At 34.0% G+C, this 16642-nt stretch overlaps 1 protein-coding gene across 1 annotated transcript; it reads right to left on the bottom strand.

Annotated features, from left to right (window-relative positions):
- Positions 1 to 3725: 3725 nt before the first annotated feature.
- On the bottom strand, positions 3726 to 8930 carry LOC109156988 (putative RING-H2 finger protein ATL21A). Its single transcript, XM_019304869.1, has 2 exons — positions 8117 to 8930; positions 3726 to 4300 (listed from the first exon to the last, which is right to left on the bottom strand). Exons 1-2 carry the CDS (start codon positions 8850 to 8852, stop codon positions 3807 to 3809), a joined length of 1230 nt encoding a protein of 409 aa, XP_019160414.1. The 5' UTR covers positions 8853 to 8930; the 3' UTR covers positions 3726 to 3806.
- Between the last annotated feature and the right edge of the window lie 7712 nt (positions 8931 to 16642).

Consider the following 16642-nt stretch of genomic DNA (forward strand, 5'->3'; position numbering starts at 1 on the left):
CTGAGCCAGAAGAGCCAGACCAGTCTCAACGATATGCCTATGACGACGCTCAACTCGTCCATTCTGCTCGTGCGTATAGGCACAAGACTGACGATGAACAATACCAAGGGAAGCAAAGATAGACCCTAACTTGCGGTACTCACCGCCCAGGTCAGATTGCACAGATTGTATTTTACGAGAAAATAAACGCTCTACCATGACACGAAAAGTATCAAACACAGAATACAAATCAGACTTCAGACGCAAAGGAAAAAGCCAACAATAGCGTGAAAAGTCGTCCACGAAAAGCACAAAATACCAAAAACCAGAAACAGATAAAACCGGGCCAGGACCCCAAATGTCCGTATACACTAAGTCCAATACATTAGTACTTGAATAATTAACTCGGGGTAAGGGAAAACGGGACGACTTTCCTAATTGACACGACGAACATAAGGTAGAAGCATTAACATCATGCTTGCTAACCGAACAACCACGCAGCACTTTATTCAACACACGAAGATGGGGATGCCCCAGACGATTGTGCCATACGCTAGACGGTGCCCGAGCAGATAGAAACGCAGCGGGCGACACAGGAAGCCGCAAATTGTAGAGTCCCCCAGAACTCGGTCCCTTAAGTAGAACGGTGTTGGTAGCGATGTCCTTAACCACAAAAAAAGAAGGAAAGAACTCAAAAAAGACGTTATTATCACGAGAGAATTTTTGAACGGAAAGTAACTTAGTAGAAAGACCAGGAACAACAAGAACATCAGACAACTTAAGGGGATTAGACATAGAAGAAGAAATAAGAGCATGACCGATACGGGTAATAGACAAACCTTCACCACTGCCGACGCGCAATGTATCCGAACCAGTGTAAGGTTCTGTATCCGTTAAGCCAGCATCGGACGGAGAAGCGTGATGCGTAGCTCCGGTGTCCGAAAACCATGCAGCAGCAGACCCGGACGATGCCAACTCACCACCATCCACCGTAGAAGCCACATTTACCTGCGGCTGATCCGAGTAACGCCGAAAGCAGAACACGGCAGTATGCCCGTGACTGCGGCAAATCTGGCAGCGAGGGCCTCGACCACCACGTCCGCCACCACGGGCAGAACGGCCACCACCTCGCTGGCCTCCACGACCGCCGGACTGCCGGCCACCACCTCTGCGGGAAACCAATGCCGCCGGCTGGGAATCCAAAACCGGCACAAAATCGTCGCTGCAGATGAACTGCTGCGCCACCAAAAAATCAGAGAGCTGGGAAATAGTAACCGGAGTACCTTAGGTTACAAGTGACGACGCCATCGCTCGGAATTCAGGCCGCAGACCCCTGAAGACGTACAAGTTCTGCTCGTCCAAGGTCACCGGCCGGCCGGCCATGGCTAGCTCTTCAATAATGACTTTCGCACGGCCAAGGAACTCCGCAGGCGTGCTATCACCCTGGCGCAAGCCTTGCAGCTGACTGAGGAGACCAAGCGCCCGAGCCCTCGTCGACGAACCAAACGCACCTTCGATCGACAACCAGACCTGGCGCGACGTAGCCTGGCCAACTGCGAGATACATGACCTCATCGGACAACAACGCAACGAGCATGGACAAAATTGCTTGGTCCTGCTGCTCCCAGACGAGAACCGCCGTGCGATCCACCGGAGCAGCAGCATCACCCGCCGTGACCGCAACCGGCAGTGGGCATGGAAAAGAGCCGTCGACAAACCGGAGAAGACCCTGGCCGTGAAGAAACGGCACCATCTGAGTGCGCCAAAAAAGGTAATTGCGAGTGGAAAGCTTGATGGAGACGAAGTGGTGCGCCGATGAAAGAGTGGGAGGAATCACCGTCGGAGAACCAGAAGGATCGGCAGACACCGTGCGTTCAGAAGAGGCTTCGGAAGTAGTGGGAATAATGGACGCCATTAGGATCGAAACAGAGCGACTGATACCAGATGAATGTTCGTAACAATAGTATTCAATAATAATCAGAAGATAATACACGGTACTAGATAATATAGCCAAGAGATACATAACTACTAGGACTCTAACACATGAGTCATTAACCAACTAAATATATTATCTATTAAACAACACATTAACTAAATTTTTTTTTCCCATAAAAACAACACTGTTTGAACTCGTGTTCACCATACACGTTTCCAGGACATAATTTGCGCTCCTCGTACTACATACACATTTCATTTTTGTTAAGTGAATATTGCACTATTTGCATGGGCGTATTTCTATTGGATTGCTTTTGCCTTTGTCTAGTTCTTTATCTCCATGTTCGATCAGATGCGGAGTGGGCTAATTGTGTTGATATTAGACACGTTCTATCTCTAGTTTTGGTATTTTCTTTGACTCTGTTTCCATTTTTTTTTAGGTCTAAAAGCAAAGGATGGTCGTTCCAAATTCCAATACAGAAGCTGATGAGTATTGAGCTTTGACTTCAACTTTTAACTTCTATGGATACAACATTTGTTATGTGATATTAGCATTGGCCTTATTGTACCTCCAACTTTAATTTGTGATAATAATATTATTATATTAGTACAATCTATCTCCAAAATCCTTTTATTCATGGTCGTACCAAACACTTGGAGGTTACCTTTAAGTTTTTGCTTAAGCCTGATCGTTAACATTTTCACCAAACCTTTGTCTAGCACCCACTTCATATAGTTGTGTTCCAATCTTAGTCTTCTACTTGTTAGGTGTTAGTGTGCAATTATTGAGCTAGAGCATCTCCATCCTTTGGAGATTTCTTTCAAGTTTTTGTTAGGCCACTTAGGAGCAATCGTTATGCCATGGAGCCGTGTTCACCATCCATGGTGAACACGTACGGTCCCAATGGTAACGGTGTACCGTTATCTTTCTTTCTTTTTTTTTTTTTTTAATTAACTGCACGACTTTTCTTCTTTATTTTCACATTTTGCGGTTTCACTTTCTCTGCGCGCAAGTTTCTTCAACATTCATAAATTATGAAAATGTGCAGGCATTAATTTATGAATGTGCAGTTATGAAATTATGAATTTTCTTTTATGAGATTATGAATTTTCTGTTATGTGATTATGAATTTATAGTACATTCATAATCTCATAACAGAAAATTTATAATCTGAACAAACGCGCGCGTTAATAGCACATTAACTAAAAAAAAATTCCGTAAAAATGACACTGTTTGGACTCGTGTTCACCATTCATGGTGAACACGTTTCCAGGACATAATTTGCCACTTAAGAGGGAGTCGATAAAAAATGGAAAAAAATAACACTTAACACGTCTAAAGGGCGCGTGCAGTGCACTCACCTACTAAGCACGCCTGGTGCACGAAGCGCACACATGTGTTCAATTTTTAATTTTAATTTTTTGTGATGAGATCCACTAAAAACTTAGTTTACTATAATTTTTTTTTTTCTCTCTTTTCTCCCTCCTTTCTCTTCCAATTCAGCTCCTCTCCACTCGAACCGTAAAAAGAAATCCAAGAAATTAAACCTTTGATGGTTATGCTCTTAGTGTGTAGTTAATTACTAGCTATACGTTGTTGTTGTCTGTTAAATGTATTGTCATGTTTTATATTTTCCCATTGTAATCTTGTTGTTCTTCAAATGTTGAATTTCGAACCCTAAGGACCCTCACGTCCTGGTCCGATAATAGAACATCTAAGAGAATGTAAATTATGATAAGTCAACTGAATAGAGATGCTAGAGACTTGTAATTTTGTATCATTAATATAAAGGTGTAAGACTTATATCAATATAAGAATTCTTCATCATATATATACTACATTCACATATTTGTATTATGTATATTCATGACCCCTAATAATCTAAGCTACTACTACTCATGAATTGAAGCAGACGATGTTGGTGAAGTGGATGATGATAGCGACAATGAAGATAATTCAGTCCCCAAACTCTCCGGCGATTTCCGGCACAAGGGGCAAGTGGCATTGAGCCCAAGCCACTCATCGATGCAATTAGCGTGGAAATAATGGTTGCAATCCGGTATACTCCCAAGGATCTCTTCCGCTTGGTACTCCGACAGGCATATTGGACAAGTAGTATTTCCATTTGGGTTCGGAAGTTGCAAGCTCTCACCCAGAACCATCGTTGGGTAGGATTGGATTGTTTGTCGACCCAGTCCGCCTCCGCGGGCGGTGGGCATTGGCGGTAGTTTCATGATGGGAAGCTCGCCGGTTACCTGGCTGTTATGGGAGTTTAGGGTGAAGTTCTTGATTTTGCGACAACCGCAAAATAGTAGTCCGATTAGGCAGAGAAGGCTAGGTATTGCTGCACCTACAATAATCCCATACTCCGCACTCCTTGGAATCCCTGTCGTATACAAATTTTTGAGCAAAAAAAATATTGATATTTTATTTTCAAAAAAAAAAAAAAATTGATATTTTAATTGTTGCCCATCATGCAATTTCATTTTAGAAGTCAAGTTACTCAGTTGTTTCTCATGAAGTGTTTCAGGTCTTTCTCTATGTATTTTATGGTCTGAGTTCACCCGATTAATTCCCGTTTACTCCGAAAAACATGAGAACTTGTCCAACAGGAATCGGTACTTGTTGAAATCGAATCCGAATTATCTTTAAGATCGTCCCCACAAAAAAAGTTTCTTTGCCACTTAAATTACCCCTTTCGTTTTTAACATTCTAGTTCTTCAGTTAATAGCCCTTGATAACTATGTGTGAAATTTAAGAAAGACCCACACAAAACTATAAACGGATTGAAGGTCAACAATCTATTAACTTTGGGATTGGATTGACAATGTTAAAAAAAAAATTGAGAGACTAAAATTTTTAAAGTAGAAATAAATAGGTTAAATCACATAATAGGCAACAATTAAGAAATTAAAAGTAGAAATTTTCGTATCAATTATTAATATTGTTATTTAAAAAGGGCATCAAAACTTATAATCTCATACCTTAAGTTTATGATTATCATTCAACAATTTATTTTAGGCAAGTTATATCATGGACCATGATTCATTATTATAATACTGTAGTTTTATTAAAAAATATCATTAATTGTGATTTATTATTATAATATTGTATGTACATTATAACAATATTATTAGTTCATTAAGATGTCACCATTTTGCGTATTATCATTTACATATGCTATTCTTTATTTTTTGTATAAATAAAATCAATGTTACAAAATGTATTATTAAAAAATATTTCATTGAAATCTTTTAAATGATACTCATATTAATAATTTTTGAATCTTAGTTGTTTATTAATTGACTTGTAATATGGATAAAATAAACTTTTTTGCATGCTGAAAATGAACCTCCACTATTCTCTTAATGAACCTATTTTAGATTCAACAGTCTTATAATGTAGTTGAATTATTATTGTAAAGATGAATATCCATTATATTATTATAAAAATGAACCACTAATATTGTGAAAATGAACCTGCAATATTTCATTAATGAAACTATTTGAGAACCATCATTATAATGTAGTTGTATTATAATTGTGAAAACGAACATATTATATTTTGAAAATGAACTTGTTGTGTTAGCTTAATGAACTTATGTAATATTTACCAGTATAATGGTGTATTTGCATTTGTATTATATTGTAAAATTAAACCTACCGTATTTTAAAAATGAACCTAATATAATGACTCAATATAATTGTATGCAAATTTAAAACATTAAAATAAAAATATCATTATGAGTGTCATTTAAAATATCTTAGGAAAAAAAAATGTAATTTTAGTCCTTCAATTATTTTTATTAGCTATTTTAGTCCTTAACTTTTTACCATTGCAATTTACACCACTAACTCTTCAAAAAGTTACAATTTTAACATTTGGTACGGTTCAACACTAAAATATTATTTAATACATGTTTGTCTTAAAATTTTATTATCTTATTCTTTATAACTTTTCCTGTTTTGGTATCATTGGCAAAATAGAGAATTAATCACCTTCTTCTCTAAATTTTTCTCTTCAATTGTGGTACATCATATCATGATTATCATCTATGTTTCCCCTACTCGAACATGTTAAAATCATTTTTTTAAAAAAAAATTATTTTTAAAAAAAATGTAGACTAAAGAACTTTATAATTAAAAAAGAAACATTAAAAAGTACTAAAATACTCATGTACTAAATAATACGGAGTATTTTAATAAAATTTAATAGTTTTGTTAATCTATGAGTTAAAATTGTATTTAAAAAAAAAATTTAGGGGATTGCAACGGTAAAAAGTTACAGACTAAAACAACTAGCAAGAAACAATTGAGAAGCTAAAATTACATTTTCCTAATATCTTAATTAGAATTTTTTAATGATCTAATTTTTATATATTAATTTTATTTGTATAAAAAAAAAAGATAAAAGAAAAATAAAACTAAGGTGAAAAAATAATTTAATTTGGTTCACCTTACAAAGACCATGGTGCATGGTATAACAATGCTTAGTTTTATAAACTCCTCTTGCCATACCAAAACATATAGTAAAAAACCATCTTAATTATATTAGAAAACTCATATGTTTTTTTTTTTTTTTTTTTTTTGTTAATAATTTTTTTACAAAATCACATTTATAATTAACCTTACCTTCCAAGTACTTTGTGGTTTGTTAGTATCGTTGTGACCCTTCCTAATAGAAGGTCACTGGTTTGAGTCTCATCATCCCAATCAAAGATGTTTGCATATCATGTTGTTGAGCAGATACTACGGATATATTAGATTGTAATTAAAAAAAAAAAAAAGTAATTTTACCTTTAAAAAAATTGATGAACTGATAGCAACAATTCAAAATTATTTTAATGTAACCTTAGCTTGACTTGGCATAAAAACTAAACAGACCCTTTCATTCAACTTATAATTGTATAGTGAGATTAACACAAGTTTGCTCGCACATACTTAGCTTGGTTTAGTATACAATATTTTGGGTAGAAAATTAACACAAGTCTTTGTGGGGAAAAATTAACACAAGTCTTACATAAAAAGGAAGTAATTATTTTTTTGGGGAAAGACAAGGGTGGCTGTGAATGGGATAAAGTCCACTATTGTGTAATATCCAACAAATTATAAAAGAGAGATAAATTGCACTAAGAAAATTATATGCAATGGGTTCAATCAAGATAGTATTTGTAAGAATTAAACTCGTGAGTTTCAAGTAATATAATCATGCTCTATTCATTTGTCCATCCCTTTCTAGCATGGGCAAAATAATTATTTTTCCATAGAGAATTGGGTATCGAAACTTTCAAGTCACTAGTGAGTTGATGACGTAAAAGAATGAATGATTAGTTATAAAATTGTACTAAGAATTCGTTTGAAAATCTAAAAAATGACTTTAAGTTAATTTTTAGATTTTTTTTTTTGTTTTTGTATTTGGGTATTCAAGGAAATAAAGTCAAAAGAAAATATTCATTTTAGTCAACGGAAAAAATGTTCAATTTGGTAGAAAATGTATTTTTAGTCTGGAGAAATTTTTTGAATTTTTTATTTTCCTGTATTTATCTTCTCTCTCATATTTTTTCATGCTAGTTTTCGAACTATTAGTATTATTATTATTATTACCGCCGCCGCCGCCGCTGCTGCCACCATCACAACCACCACCACCAATACACTACCACCACCACCAATACACTACCACCACTATCACCAACACCACAGCCGCCACCTCCATCACCACTACCACTACTACTGGCACTGCCACCACCACCACCATCATTACTACCACTACCATTACCAACACCACCTCTGCCACCGCCACCACTACAAATAATATGCTCATTTTCAAGAAAATAAAACAAACAAAAAAAATAAAATTTCTTTAACTTTCACCTAAACAAAAAAAGATATTTTCCTGACTTTCAGCCAAACAATATAAAATAAAATTATTTTCCTGAAAATAAACCATTTTCTTGAAATTATTTCTCAAAATACATTTCTAAGTTTCTAAACAGACCCTCAATTTTGATATTTCAATATGACATAAGAAAATTAATTAACACAAATTAAGTCACCAATTATAACCCTTAGCCAATTACTATGTAGTGATTGATGTTGCCTATGTTACTATTTTAAATAGGTGGTCACAAGATCAAACTCTAGTGAGAGTATTAATTTTAAGTCACCAATTATAATAAATTAGAAATTGTGAGGAATTGATTTACCTTTGGAAGAATTGGGAGGAGGATCGGAGCAACCAATTTCCAAACCCTGATCGGTGCTGAAGCCGCAGAGCTTATTCCGGCCTCCACAATCCCGGCAATTGGGCTTCTCCCACCGCAACTCCAGCCGAGTAACAACGCCATCCCCCCAGAATACAGCAGGATCATCCCTGTCCACACTCCTCGGGATCGGTATGCTAACATTCTCTGCGGCAACTACGCACGCCGCCTCCGCCGCCGCCTCCAGCAAAACAGAACCCGGCACGGCAATCACACTCTTGCTCATATTCCCCTCGCAAGGCACCAGCAAGGGAAAAGCAAACGAACAACTCAGGATCGTGTAACGCATATCGTCGGGAGCCCGGAACGGGCTGCCGGCCAGAGAAAGGTTTAAGATTCTCTGGGAAAGGCAGTTGTCAGGGTCAGAGATTTGTATCATTTGGGAGGCGTAATCTATATTGTTCACCACGAAACTGCCCGGAGTTGACGGGAGGGTGATAATCGTTTCCCCCAGGTCGTTGCAGGAGAGATTAAACCCCGGGTAGCCGCACCGCTCATGTTGCCGGCCGGTGATCCGGAAAGGAAACTTGATTTCCGGTCCATAGCCGTCGTTGCATGAGTAAGGGGTGCAGAATTCATCTGAAGAAGACGAGCATGGAGGTGGTAATGCGACGAGGAGGAAGACGACAATGAAAACGAAGCAGAGTAGAGGTGCAGGGGTTTGGGTAGGGGTCTTCATTTTCTACTCCGTTTTCACCAAAATTCCATTCCCATAAAACTAGCATTTTAAACTTAATTGCATGACTACACATGTTGGAAAAAGAGATAGTTTAAAGAGCCAAATATACCCTACTAGGGCAAAAATACAATTATTTTATATGTCTGATTCATTTAACAAAATTTGACTGGAGTTATTTTTAATTCAGTTTTTTATAATAGTAAGTTTAGTATTAGTATATAAAATTTATATATTTAAAAATTACTTTAAAAGTACTATTAAACACAAAAAAAAAATATTAAAAAAAATAAGCACAAAAAAAGAGTTAATTTGACACTACTTTGACCTGTGAATAGTAAACAAGGCAAGTAAACAGGGACAGAGGGAATAATTTAAGTGTAATTAAGGTTTGGGTGAGTCTCATGTGAGACCGTCTCACGAATCATTTTCTTTGAGACGGGTTGAGTTTAGATAGAAATGTAATGCTTATGATAGAAAATGTAATACTAATCTGAGACAAATTGATTGATACTTGTAAAGAAAAATGTGATACTTTTGATGGGAAAATGTAATGTTTTTAAATCAAAATATAATATTTAGGGGTTCAAGATTTACTTATGAGAAAAAATATAATACTAATAATGAATTAATAATTTGATTATTGCACATAAGGAAAAACATATTTAGGAAAAGTTGCATTTTTCGTCCTTAAGTTATAAGATAATCGTAGAATTTGTCCTTGTTGATCGTGCTAACTTTTCACCCCTAAGCTATTATTAGCGTTGCATTTTTCGTCCGTTTATTAACTTTTTTTGCACACTTTTTGTCTCTAAGCTATACTAAAGTTGCAAATTTCGTCCATAACGTTTTGTTAGTAAATGGACAAAAAATAAGCATGACTAACGATTAGAGACGAATTCTACAATTATCATATAACTTAAGGACGAAAAGTACACTTTTTCCTAATTTTATGAGGAAAAGTGTAATACTAATAATGGATTAATTGATTATATTACTTATAAGGATAAATGTAATACTTATTAGAGAATATATAATACTTTTAAATCAAAATATACTATTTAGTGGTTAAAATGTTACTTGTGAGATAAAATGTAATACTTATGAAAAACTCAACCCATTTCATGAGTAAAGATCCATGAGATGATTTTGTAGAAGAATTTTCCTTAAGGTTTTTAAAGTCCTAATTTTTCATAAATTTTGTACAATTATATTTTAATTTTGATAGAATAATATTTGAGTAATTATATTGACTTTGTTTACTTTCAATTGGTATATTTTATGAGACGTTTTGTGAGGCCATTCAAAGGAGAAGAGAGAGAACCGATCAAGCATGAGGTAGGAATGTAGAAAATATATTTCGAGTAAAAATTTAAACAGATTTTTTTTTTTTTTTGTTAAAAAGAGTTTCTTCTTTTGATCATGATGTATATTTTTTAATATTTTTATTTTTCGCTTATAATCAAACACTGAAAAATATGAAAAATGACTTACACTTTTTTTGAATTTTTAAATTAATCTTTAATTAAAATGTCTAATTAATTATGATTGATGAAGTTTGAGATATTTTGGAGAATATAATTTTTTTTTTTTTTTGAGTACTATTAACTATGTTTCATGTTGAAGTTCAACAAGACATGTAGCATCTGTCAATACAGACTCCACAGACTCAAACCTATTACCCCTTATTTAGAAGAATCACTTTATACCGCTTGATCACAAGGTTTTTTACTTGGAAAATATAATTAAAAAAAGATTTTAATGCTACTGACAATATAATTTAAATTAGTTAAGACATACATTGTGGAATGAGAAATTGAGAATTAGTTAAGAAAGAAGTCGTTGTTAGATTAGCGTGAGAAATACGTGGTCAGCAGTCAAAATTATTGTTATTAAATAACTATGCAATTTCTACAAAATTTGGGAGTTCCTCTACTTTGCACTTTGACCAAGTCATCCTTTCATATTATATATACGACAAATGACAGTTGACGAATTGATAGTCTATTCACACGAGTATAAGGCGTGATGTAGGGTGCATATATCTACATCTATCTACATTTACATACAATACAAATCTAATAAGAGCGAATAATGTTAGATCCTTAACTAGAACAAAAAAAATATCGGTACTAATTTTTTCTTAAAATGAATGGTTCATATTAGAGTTAATTCCAGCAATAGTCCTCCGACTATTGTGATTTTTCAAAATTGGTCCTCGTCTATTAATTTGGACGAAGAAAACCCTTGACTATTATATTTATTCCAGCATTGGTCCTTCCGTTAACTTTCTGTTAGTTTAGGCGTTAGTGTAGGGCTAAAATGGTCATTTCATCTAATTGCTTTCTTCCTCTTGTTGGTTAGTAGCAAAACCAAAACTCCATTACACACGGCGGCGACGAAGAGGTTGTCAACCACAAGTGTTCAGACTCCAAGAGATGCCAAATTCAACAGAAGAAAATCTGTTCCCACCACACTGAATTATGAACTTTGCGCCTCCAAGAGTGTCAAGCCAAACCCCTAAGCTATTTAAGCAAGATCCTGTTTCAACTTGAATTTGAGCACAACCAGTATAGGCCTTATTTGGCAATTAGCGTTTAGCGGTTAGCGTTTGCGGATTGTATTAGCGGTTAACAAATAGCGGATTATATTAGCGAATTTGACCAGCAGATTGTATCAGCGGTTTGTAAAAAGATGTTTGGTAAAATTAGTTGTTTAGATTAGCGGTTAACATGTAAAATGACCAAAAGGGTATAATAATAATAATAATAATAATAATAATAATAATAATAATAATAATAATAATAATTTTTGAAATAATAATAATAATATAATAATAATAATATAATAATAATAATATAATAAGAATAAGAAAAAAAAAACAAACAAAAATGATGTGAGATAAAAATCCCACATCGAAAGTTAGAAAATAAATGGCGTTGAGCTCCCTTATAAAAGGGAGCTCAACCCCAATTAATTTCTCTTGCCCATCCCACATCGGATGGGCAAGAGAAGAGAAGCCTGAGGCATTTAAAGAAGCCTCAGGCTTCTTACTGTTTAGTTTAATTTTTTTTTTTTTAATAAAATGGAGGGTGTTTTGGGGAAGGAAAATCCTTCCCCAAAACGCCAACCCCAAACGCTGCTCCTAGCAGCGTTTGGGATTTCAGCGGTTTGGAGCAAACCGCTGCTTCAAACCGCTGATAACCAAACATGGTTTTTTGGCGTTTTGACGGAAGTCAAAACGCCAAAATGGTGGATCCGCCAAAAATTTGGCGGATCCGCCATTAACCAAACAAGGCCATAATAACTAAAAACAATTCTCACAACACAGGATGATAGCAGTGAATACAAATGTTGAATGACACCAAGATTTGTTCAGTCAAGAGATGCAAAGTTAAGACACTATTATGAACCGAGAGTAAGAGGATGCCCTTCATAGAAGGAACATCATCAACTCACCAATAACAATACAATACGGAGAAAATTATACTCTGTATAAGTTACAGAAAAATTTTAGTCCTGCAATGCACTTAGAGATATGACCTAACTACCTAAGTATCAAAGCCTTTGTTTAACCTGGGTTTCAGCATGTTATTAAGGATTACAAACTCTTCACAATGTGCACAGAAGAACTATATCATGGAGATATCAGATTTGAAATTTAGACAAAATCATGCTAAATAGTCACAGACCAGAGGCAATTTTGCAGGCCTTCTGAAAAGGAGAAAATTTGAGAACAAGGCACAGAGAGAAACCAAAGAGCATAGCAAACTTCACAACTGCTCATCCTCCCGCAGGCCTTCACGGCGTTGATCGGAGCCTTCATAGTCATGGCCATAATGCTTTCACTTCCTCATCCTCCCGGAGGCCTCCAACCGCCGCCGCCGCCGCCGCTGCGGCTCCTCCCACAGTTGGCTTGTCATCCTCGACGAGTCGCCATCGATCTTCATCATCAACCCGATCACCCGAGCCAAACTCAATTTCTCGCCGCTCTCGGGATTCACTAACGTCCTCGATTTTAATTTCTACAACGTTGGCCGTGAATACACCCTCCTATCCGAAGGCAGATCCATACCTGCCGTTTGAAAGAAATGTGCGACACTTTTATCAAAAAGGTTGTCATCTCCGGTAATCCTTTGCTTCAACCGAACTTCACCGTCATTGCGATTCTCAACCAAACAGGGGACCTGGCGTACTGCAAAAACGGTGAGAATTCCTGGAATTTGATTGACGATGCTAGGTCATTTTGTGAGAATGTCATTTACAGCGTAGGATTGTTCTATGCTGTGAAGAAGAAAACAATAAAGAGGAAATGACCATTTTAGCCTTACACTAACGTGTAGCAAACGGAAAGTTAACGGAAGGACCAATGCTGTAACAAATCTGATAGTCAAAGGTTTTTTTCGTCCAAATTAAAAAACGAGGACCAATTTTGGAAAATTACAATAGTCAGAGGACCATTGCTGGAATTAACTCGTTCATATTATTTTGATTTTAGTATATTTTAATGATTTTCCTTATTTACCCTCTATTATATTATTTTCTTCCCTTAAATAACACTAAATTCCGTTAATTTAAACTAAGAGCGAATAATGTTAGGCCCTTAACTGGAACAAAAAAAATGTCGGTACTAATTGTTTCTTAAAATGAATGGTTCATATTATTTTGATTTTAGTATCTTTTAATGATTTTCCTTATTTACCCTATATTATATTATTTTCTTCCCTTAAATAACCCTAAATTCCGTTAGTTTAAACTTTAGTAACGGAATATTCCGTTAACTATTTATTATTCTTAACATACTCTTAATTTATATAAGGTCTTAGGTTCGAACCTCAGTATAGTTGACATAATTGTTAAAACATATATTATGAATATGTTAAAATGTATTAAAAATATATATTCCGCCCACAAACCACACGGCTGCCCCCTCACGGAAGAAATGCTACATTGATGCAGCCTTTATCCATGCCACAAGCAAAGCCGCTGTTGGGGCAATACTACTAGACGAACAGGGATCGTATATCACAGCTCTACAGGCGTCTTTGATAGACTGCTTCTCCCCGATTATGGCAGAAGCAATTGCGTGTAAAGAAGTATTATCCTGGTTATGGGATCGTGGAGAGAGATCAGTGGACATACTAACGGATTGTTTGTCACTTCAACAGTATTTATCACAAGCAAAGGATACACCACGTTCGTACCTCGGCTATGCCATTGACACCTGCAGAAACCGGATGGTTTCCTTTGATTACGTTTCAGTTAATTATGTTCCTAGATCAGATAATCGTTTAGCACACATTTTAGCCACTTCGGCCTTTAATTATTCAGCACCGATGTACTCGGACAATGGTCCGCCAGACGCTATTTCAGCATATTTCCAATAAATGCCGCGCAGGCTCTTTTCAAAAAAAAAAAGTATTAAAAATATATATAAAATAAAATTTAACATAAACTTTGGTCAAATAATTAGCTCGACTAAACACATAACATTCAAAGTTGAGCATCAAAGATTATAAATCAGGAACTACTTTAAAATCATTTGATTTTCTTGAATTTTTTATTAAAAAAAAAAAACAAATTTAGGTTACTTTTTTTTTTGTTTAATTAATATTCTTCTGATTATTTAGAACAAAACTTAATATTTCAATTATGCTTTTGCATTATTGGAATGATTTTTTTAGGCCATTATGGTATTAATATTTTTTGTATTTTTTTTATAATGGTACAGTTGTACATTACTTTACAAATATTATACTATTATTTTTTTATCGGACAAAATTGTTCTTACATCATTGTCAGACCTGCCCGCCTAACTACAAAGTTGTTGATCATAAATACAATTACACATGGACTCTAAAACGGTAGGATCATTTTCCAAATAATTGACAATGTTAACATCCTACTAGCTCCAATTGAACAAGTTTACACATCAAAATTTTATCAATGCATGAAAACTTTTAAAGAAATTTATAAGTTAATTTTTACTATATCATTATATTAATATCTATTGTAACCATATATTTTGAATTATTTATTATCATCCTCTATTGACAACAATTGTAGCAATTGTCATGGACATACTCTCAAAACAATTTGTCTCAACAAGGAATGGAAATTAAAAAAAAAAAATCATTGATTTCATTATTGTTGAAGAAAAGTATGTACGACACTTTATTAGTCTTATTAATTAAATAAATTAGTAGCTACAACAAAAAATAATACATATGCATTTAATTAATTTAGAATTAGATGCTATAATGCTTTATTTAAAAAAAATTATTCATTATAAAAAAATTTAAAAGAAATATAATTTCATTAGTTATATTATCTGTATTTTCTACAATATAATTCAAATATTCCTTACCTTCAAATTTGTTAATTTATTATATTTACTACATTGTTCATTGTCTTCTTTTTTACATTATCTTGTAATTAAATATCAAAGTTATAATACAAACCATGTTATATATATATATATATATATTGTTCAATACTTTCACATGATAACCTACGACACACATCTCACAACACATGAAATATGTAGGAAAAAAATTACCACTACTAAATATCAATAGGTGTTTGTACGCTAAAGAGTTCATATTACAACTAAAATCTCAGTCATATACACAGTAAGGCAAATCTAAAACTTCCTACATCTTAATTTCATTGCATGATGAATCCCTCTATGCTGCTACTAGTAACCTAATTGCACATGACAGACTGCCAAAAAAAAAAAAAAAAAGACGACATGTACTGAAGATGAAAACAATAACAATGCTACCCAAAAGAGAATTAAGAAGAATTAGAGAAATTTAAATCAAAAGTAGTATTTATTTAGACTATCACTTTAAGACTAAGTATTTAGACTAGCGTTATTACAAAGTTGCAAACATTTATTTTAATGACAATTATAATCAATCTCTCATATATTATCTTGCATTTATATACTTTAAATTACCGATTTAAATAAACAAATTCAACATTTATTTACCTATGCATGAACATCTACTATATAATATTGCATTGATATACTTTGAAATACTTATTTAAAAATAATTATTGGGCATTATCTCATTCGCGCAAAGCGCGTAAAAAACTAGTTTGTAGAATAAGATTCAAATGGGTTCCAGTACATACCCGTAAATGTAATTAGGCCACTGAATGAAAAAATGTAATTGAACATTCTAAATGTATTCAATTTCACCTTATAACAAGTTACAATCTATTTCATCAGGTTACAAATGGTGAATTGACATATTTTATAATTTTTATTAATAAACTCTAAAAATAAAAATAAATAAGAAATGCAACTGAATATCCTAAATGTATTCAATTTCACCTTAATAAACCGACGTTAAAGATTTAAAATAATTAAAAAAAAATATACAACGTCGATTTCTTCAAACAGCCAACGTTATATGTATTAAAATATATATATATATATATATATATATATATATATATATATATATATATATATATATATATATATAAAGAAATTACAAAAATTACGACGTCGGTTAGACCTATAATCGACGTCGTACCTCATTAATTAAAAAAAAAAGATGAAATAAATATACTATACGATGTCGACTCGAAGGTAGACGACGTCGTATAGTTTACGATTTTTTTTAAAATTTTTATTATTGAAGATACGACGTCGGTTCTTGTTAACCACCGACGTCGTATCCTTTATTTTTTATATAAAAAATAATAATAATTAACTATACGACGTCGGTCGATATTTAACCGACGTCTTATAGTTATTTCAGCCCTATTAATTGTCTTTT

Source organism: Ipomoea nil, unplaced genomic scaffold, assembly GCF_001879475.1.
Source record: "Ipomoea nil cultivar Tokyo-kokei standard unplaced genomic scaffold, Asagao_1.1 scaffold2761, whole genome shotgun sequence".
NCBI classification, from domain to species: Eukaryota; Viridiplantae; Streptophyta; class Magnoliopsida; order Solanales; family Convolvulaceae; genus Ipomoea; species Ipomoea nil.

Coding starts and splice junctions, on each gene's coding strand:
- LOC109156988 (XM_019304869.1), bottom strand. CDS start 8,852: ATGAAGACCCCTACCCAAACCCCTGCACCTCTACTCTGCTTCGTTTTC. Junction 4,301..8,116: donor TCCTCCCAATTCTTCCAAAG/GTAAATCAATTC, acceptor TGTATACGACAG/GGATTCCAAGGAGTGCGGAG.